General features: G+C 45.0%; 1 protein-coding gene across 1 annotated transcript in view; it reads left to right on the top strand.

Annotated features, from left to right (window-relative positions):
* Positions 1-7,015, top strand: part of LOC126487255 (tetratricopeptide repeat protein 30A2-like) — a 10,361-nt gene extending 3,346 nt beyond the window's left edge. Inside the window, exon 2 of the mRNA XM_050119973.1 lies at positions 6,898-7,015. Within this exon, the coding sequence (XP_049975930.1) occupies positions 6,898-7,015 (118 nt within the window). The remainder of the gene's footprint in view (positions 1-6,897) is intronic.
* Positions 7,016-8,018: the final 1,003 nt, after the last annotated feature.

An 8,018-nucleotide genomic window follows, 5' to 3' on the forward strand; every position in this document is an offset into this window, starting at 1 on the left:
AGGGATAAGTTGCAGACTTCCTACAGCCTGTCGGTCTTAATTCTCTTGCCACTGGGGTCTTACAATCCTTTCAGCTACTGGGTCCTTTCTATAGTTGCTTTTGGCAATAGCATCTACTTCAGTAAAATCCATACAAAGGAAGCTTGCCTTCTTTTATAACCTGGAATGATAAGCCTGGTCAAAATGAAATACATAACTGCATCTCAAATTAATATATTCTAGTACATTGGCTTACAGAACATGTTTACCATTAAGGGGAATGTTGTAACGTACCGATTACTAAAAAAAAGTTTTTCTTTTTACCTGGTGTTTTTGTTACAACTCTAGCTATACAAGACAGACCCTCTTTTCTGCTACCATTGTGCAAAAACTATGTATTGTGTTAGTTAATATTTAAGAAATAATAAAATTCTCTTAATTTCCTTTTTCAGTTGCTCTAATGAATGCATGGTTTTTTTTTTTTCAATTGGAGGAGAGATTTATTCTTAATTAGTCCCCAAAATGATAAACTACCTTCTGGTCCAGCATTTTTATTGACAGAATATTATAGTGTGCATATCCACACATGCACAAACACACAATTATTCTTGGAGTAAATGGAGCCTTTCCCGCCTCTGAGGCCCCCAGCTGCCGGTCGGCCCGGTATCTGGAGCTAGAGAAGCAGGTGAGGCGATGGGAATAGAGATTTAGCCACGTGGTATACTTCACAGCCCACCTTGGGTCCCCTTCACGTCCACATCTCAGCCGTTAATCAAATGTCTCCAGCCATTAACAGACCAGAAGTAATGGATCGCAGAGTGGAAGTAACAGATGCCAGCGCTGTTTCTGTGACCCGCTCACCAACTCAGATCGTCAGTCCTTACACTCCCATTTTATTTAATACAAAAAAAGGGCATGCAGGCTCTCCAAAAGGACAAGGTCACCGACAGCAGGAGGACAGTCTCTGTCCGTGAAGCTTTCTCAAGCAGTGCTTTCTTTTCCTGCCTTCTAGGGTTTATTTGGGAGATAGTGGTGTTTACTGCTGTAGAATGTATCACATGATAACTGAAAAAAAATCTGTCTTCCTTGCCTGCCTCCCTTTCTTAGTTTATCTTCTGTTTGTCAGACATCAGGACAGCCCCGCTAGCTGCTCAAAGCACAGCCAGATGAAAGGACTGCACACCAACCTGTAGCAGTAGGTGCTGGGCGGGTGAGCTCTGTGATCTCGAGGTGACTCTAGAAGCCGTTTCACCATGCATCTCTCAGTTGAGGCGACATTTTTAGAGAAAGTTACTGCAAACCCACTTGATTGGCAGGATACATGGAGCTTCATACTTGCCGTGATCTGCATCTTCTCCTTTCAAACATTTTCATGCCAGTAGGAAAACAGCGGCAGCTTTAAATGTGCAGACTTTTGAGACCGGAGATGCTCTGTGCCATCACGGATCACATAATAAAATCAAGAAGACGCTTGCTTTCCGTAGCCATAAAAATCAGACAATGGAGCATGGGACCAGACATCGGCCAGAATGTGATTGACTTCTTATCGAAAGGATAGTTAATATTGTCTTTGGAATCAAGTCTCTGCAGGATGGTTAGACTTGAACCTGCCATTAGTTGAGGTGATTTTGGTTATTTACGTAAATCAGCTCCCTTGCACTTGGGTCCTAGATTGATCCACCACAGACTGAAATCCTTGTTGCAGCATCCCAATGTGTTTGAAAAATTACCAGAATTTAGAGGAATAAGCTTCATAACAAAATTACTGGGAAAACAGATGTGCATTTGCAGCGTGAATAAGAAGACCTTGCCAGTAGCCAGGCTATCACTACGATTGGGTGAACAAGTAAAAAGAGCCCATGTTCTCACCCCAGAGTGAAATTTGCATGCTCCAAAATTAAATGCGCCACAGTGACTAGATAAATTAGCTCAAAGGAATGAATGGCTAATGTGTGCCATGCACACAGGACACTTGCAAGACACACCAGACAGCTCCACTGGTCTTCTCTGAGCAGACATGGGGCTAAAGGTTTCACCAGCAATCATGACAACTGATATTTTTTTAAAAAGTGCCCATGTCTGGTCCTATGCTCCGGTTGAAATTGTGAAATACCAGTAGGCCAATTTACTCTTTTTCTTGGACATTATCTCAAATGTTTGTTTCTGCTTTTCTCTACAGACATATAATGTAAACAGACTAGACATTATTAATGTAATTCTTGCCTATATATAGTTACTGCACATATATATGGTTTTACTATGATAGTTAAAACCTTTGTTTTTATTTAGACAAAAAGGGGAAAATGTTGTGTGATATTTTGATTGTGTTCTGACAAATAAAGCTTGCTTGGAGTCAGAGGGTGGAGCTAGCCACTAGCTGACCATAGAGGTTTGGAGGACTGTAGAGAATGAGACAGGAAGTGGGATGTGGGGTGGGGAGGCACAGAGAGAAGGGTGCAGTGAAGATCTTGGCCCTTTTGGTTGGAGGAACCAGAGAAGTAGAAAGCTACTGTGGCTGCTCCCCAGCTTCTCTAATCTTTCAGGTTTTTACCCTGATACCTTACTCCCAATCTTTTATTGATAAGACTAATTAGATTAACAATTCACTTATCACCTCCTTTTATGATTCTTTCTTTCTCTTTTATTCCACCTAGTACTGGGGACCAAACCCAGCGACTTCAGCATTCTTCCACTGAGCTAAATTCCAAACCTTACCTCTTTTCTTAGAAACCACTTTTTTTTTCATGATCCTTCTGTCATGGATTTTCATCACAGTCTTCAGCCACCAAATATGTACAAACAGCTGTCAGGAACCCCCTGCCCCTCAAGGGGAGACTGGGAGGCACTCAGGGAGACCTTGAACTCCTTTGAGTGCTTGTCCAACCACTGCCCTTTGCAGTGTACACAATAAACCCATTAGCTTCTAAGAAGGGTGGGGGCGAGAGAGTAAAAAAAGAAGGGAGAATGGAATGCAATGCCCTGCGGAAAGTCAGCTGATCCCACAATGTTTCCCGTAAGTCTGGGGCTCTGGAAAACTTCACTTCAACCTGCAAAAGCCATTTGAGCCAAGCTCTTCAATGTTCCCCACTGCTCAGGGTGATGGTTGCTGGAGTTATTTGAGTTTGGGGTGGGGGTTAAACACAAACCAAGACACAGAGGGACAGATACAGAGAGAGAACTTGTTTTTCTAGAGCTGGAAAGATGCACATGCCAGGGTAAGCGCGGGTCACGCATGTGTTAAGGACAGAGGACGACCTTGGGTGTCATTCCTCCTCAGAGGTCAGTCACCTTGGATTTTTGAGACAGGGTCTCTCACTGGCTTGGGGTTCACAAATTAGGCTGACTGTGCAGTGACTTGTGTGTCTCCAGCTCCCCAGCACTGGGATTACAGGCAGTGCCATCGTACCAGGTCTTTACAGTGTGACCTGGATGAAGCCCAGGCTCTCACGCCTGCACATCACACGCTTTGCTGAGCTGTCTCTCCAGCCCCGTTTTCTTGGGAAACACTTACATAGACATCAACGGGAAATTAAACCCAGGGCGTGGTCTCAACAAGATGGTTTCACACACACCTGTATATAAGCATTACAAATAAGAGTTGGCCAGTTGTTTGGCTGTTTTTGAAAACAAGAGAGAACAGGAAGTTAAGAGGGACGCAAAGGTAAGGGATGGATCTGGGAAGCATTAGGGGAAAGAGTGAGGACAAATGTGATCAAAACATGTATGACATTCTCAGAGAATTAATAAAAAAATTCCATTTTTAAGAAAGAAAGAAAACGACTGACTTACTCAAATGAACGACTCAAATGAATCTAAAGTTTGCTCACTTTATTTTGGGAAAAACACAAGATAAATAGTAACACCTATACTACCCGTGGTTTGTATGCAAAAACATCGGTACAGATTCTGCATTTCCTCCGCACCCGTGTAAGGTTTTTACAGGCAAATCTCAGAAATAAACAGAATGAAAATGCAAACAGCAGCAGCATTAATTCATGTGCAGTAAACCTCCAGGTTGAGATGAAGCAACCTAATCTTCTCCACAAGAAAAACTAATCTGCAGAAGGCATTATTTCAGTTTTGTCTCTTGCTCTTTCAAGCTTCTCAAAGAATAAAGCCTTCAGTTCTTCCTGACAGTTCCCCTCAGCGCTGCATCCCCCTCACCTGGCCCAGCCCCGCATCCTCCTCACCTGGCCCAGCCCCTCATCCTCCTCACCTGGTTCAGGCCCACATCCCACCTACCCTGCCAAGCGCTGCATCCCACTCACCCCCACCAGGCCCCCATCCTCCTCACCTCACCCAGCCCCACATCCCACTCACAGGGCCAAACTTATCCTGAACTGTTGACTTAATCCTTTCTCTAAAAGAAGGACACAAGAAATTCGAAACAGGTGGTCCTTGTCGGATCGTTTGAGTTACTCTACAGGAAAGAATGGCTGTTTTGAGACAGACTTCATCAACTGCTACTGCTGTCTTGCCACACACACACACACACACACACACACACACACACGTGCGCGCAGGCACGCACACATCAAAGCCATCCTTGTATAAAATCTAAAATTCTGGTTGCGGATCTCCTAGCTGGTGTCGTTTCCAAAGCACCGTGCAGCCTGTGATAGTCACAGTGGGAACCCGCCTCTCTGTGGGGTCTCCATCTGCTTCCTGTCAGAGAGAGCCTCCTTGGGGAACCACAGTAAATGTGGAGCACCCACTGCTCCCCCATGGGGTCTAGAGTCTTTTATAATAATCTTTTTTAGGATTAGCGGCTGTTAAGCTGGAGCTTGCTTAATTCTCTCCCGAGAAAGGAGGTTTGGAGGATTACAACGCTGCAGTTTGGTTTTCGTCGTGTCTGGATGGATCATCATATTATTTTAGGAAAAAGCAAACTCAGAATAAACACACAAAGCCACTGTATCCTAAGTACTATGCAAACTTTCCCAAATGAAAATTCAGTTAGTGGAATTCCTCCCTTGGTGAGAAGAGCTTGTAATTCACGCAGGAGGTTCATGACTATAAAAGTTGCATTCTAAAGCAAATATTTCTGAGCTCTTGTGATCCAAAGGGTTTTTTTTTATATTAATCTGTTTTTTGTTTTTGCTTTTAATTTTTACAATTGTGCCCAAAGGTTATTTATTGCCTGCTCATTGAGGGTCCACAGACATGGTCCAATCGTTAAGCAGAGAGCCCACAACACAAGGAGAGGTTTCACTGACCTCCTGTGGGGCAGTTTTGAACACACCCTTGGCTGTGAATAACTGGAGTTTCATGGTGGTGAAGGCTGGCGATAGTGACAAACTGAAAACTGAGTGTATGAATCCAGCAGAAATGGACGATGGCCATCTTTATGACAGCAGAAACGAAGCCTGGACTAGTCTCCCAGGAACGTTTAACAAGAGAGAAGACTTCCTAAGTTCACACGTGCACACACGGGCACACACACGCATGCACACAAAAATAACAAATACTAAAAACAATGAAAAGGTTTTCTGACCTCTCTAGTCATTAAGCACAAACATGAATTCCGTTACCTCAGTTCTATCTGAAGTGTGCCACACACAAGAGCAAAGAGGGATCTCATTGGCACATGGACGAACTTTATAATATGATGCGTGAGCTGTGTAGATGTACACATACAGAAACATACAACGTGCCATGTTTAATGTGACATATGCTACGTCAAGCTTTGTGGTTCTATTGCTTAGGATGGGGCTTTATTGGAGAAAATCTATAAATAGTAACAGAGTGTTCTTGGTTTTGACAGCACCTCGGAGATTCCTGAGTGACTGTGGTTGCCAAGACCTCAGCTTAGGTGACCAGAACACAGAATTTCCAGGGAACATCTGTGGGATGCCGCAGTCTTTGCTGAATGAAGACATGATTTTTATCTGTTAGTGGGTATTTGTCAAGGCCTTCTCTTTGCGGAAAAAAAAAAAGCCCACACTTTGCCATCGATGGCCAAATGTGCTTGAGTGTTCCCTGCTAGATTTATGGGAGAACGGTTGAAACCTCCAAACTTCTATCCTGAACTGCAAAGTTGAGAGATAGAGAGCCGTTCACATTTTCTTATAATTCTGGTCCTTGATGATCCAGTGGGGGCGGTTTGTTGTTGTTGTTGTTATTGTTCGGTTTGAGTTTGGGGTGTCAATCCCCGATTCATCAAACACACCAAATTGGACTATCTGGTGGATTACAAATTCCACCAGTAGAGGGGGCCTCAATGCTTCAAAACTCACAAGAAAGGGCTGAAGAGCCGCTCCAGGGAACAGACTTGACACCCCATCCTTCTCTCTCGGAGTGACTTTAAAATGAACCTGCAAGCTTTGGCATCAGTCTGGCAAGGGCGTGGTAGTCACAGCTCAGGGCTCAGTTTCCAGGAGGATCTGGCTGACCACAGTACACATCTCGAGAAAACAGGGAATGCCCAATGATGGTGACACTTTTTTAAACCTCTGCGGCAGCTATAGGCTGACGGGGTCGGCACCCACTGTGTGCACCCTGTATGTTTAGGGTTGGGAAGCTTGGCCTTAGAGAGCGTGGGTCCCAGCTCTCACTTCCCACAAAGAAGCAGTAAACTCTTAAAAAAAATCTGCCCCACATAAGGTTACTGATGTGGGGACAAGGCTGTGCGGTCTGTGTGGGAATGCCATTGACAGCCTAGTTAATGTGCCCTGGGAGCTGGATGACATCGGGTACATCATCTCATCTTCCAGCGTCCTTTTCCCATGAACATAGGCCCAGCAAAAGGTAACCTAGTGCTGCCTGGCTTGTGGAGCTTGTCACAAGTGCACAAGGGCGACCTTGTCACAAGTGCACAAGGGCGACCTTGTCACAAGTGCACAAGGGTGACCTTGTCACAAGTGGACAAGGGCGATCTTGCCCTCTCCTTGCAGTCAGTTCTCAGGCCTGTTGCTTTAGTTCCTTCATCCTCTTTACCTGGAGAAGTGTGGTTCGCATTTATGAGTGCAGCACGGATCACGATTCAGCCGCACCAGAACGAAGACGTACATCCATCATCACCATGTGTCCGTCATGAACACAGCCAGCAGAAATACAGTCCAGGGGAGCAAGAGCCTGCGTGAAAGTGGGAACACGAGGGATTTGCCTTTTCTTTCTCTTCCTTCCTTTATTTCTTTAAGAGCTTTGTTTGTTTGTTTGTTTGTTTTGGCTCAGTTGGAGGCTACACACAGTTTATCACAGCTGAGACCCACCCCCCTCGCAGCAGGAGCTTGAGGGAGCTGATTACACCATGCACCTTGGACAGCTGGCAAGATGGCGCAGCAAGTGAAGGGCTTCCCGTGCATACCTAAAGACCAAATGCAACACCTAAAAGCCAAGGGAGAAGGGGAGAACTGACTTCCAAAAGTTGTCCTTCATATTCCCACTCACCTTGTGCTTTTACTCTCTCTCTCTCTCTGTCCAAAGTAAAAATAACAAATGGTGTAAAAAAGTAAACATAAAATAAACTTGTAATCAGGCAGCGTAGTTCGTGCCAGTAATCCCAGCACTCCAGACGCTGTGACGGGACAATCACCGAGAACTTGAACCAGGCTGCGCTACAAAGTGGACAGGGTGTGCGTCCCTGTTTCGGATCAAACGGATGAACAAAACCAGAGTACGTAAAGGTTCTGTAACAGTGCTGATAAACATAATGCAAGAGGATAAAAAGGAGGAAGCAGAGTTAAACTTGCATCCACAGCCAGAGATTTTCAGAGGTTGCTGGGGCACCATCCCTGCGCGGGCCCCACCCCAGGTGCACACCGCAGTCAGGAACAAAGCTCCCCCACGTTCCAGGATATTGAATTTGGGCTCAGGGAAAGCCAGACATCATGTAATCACGGTTTGGAATTACAGGGTCTAATAAAAGCCCACGAACTTGCCAATTTTTTTTTTTAAATCAATTACAAAGCTCTGTTTGGAAGAAGGTAGGATGGGAAAGAAACGAACGTGGGAGAAACCTCTGCACCAGGTCACGTGTCTCCAGGGCAGGCGCAGACAAGGGCAGGGCTGTCCTCCAAGGAAATGACCCGTCTCGAGGG

Source organism: Alexandromys fortis, unplaced genomic scaffold (genome assembly GCF_014885135.2).
Source record: "Alexandromys fortis isolate MF-2015 unplaced genomic scaffold, M_Fortis_MF-2015_v1.1 scaffold_8_1_9099942, whole genome shotgun sequence".
Lineage (NCBI taxonomy): Eukaryota > Metazoa > Chordata > Mammalia > Rodentia > Cricetidae > Alexandromys > Alexandromys fortis.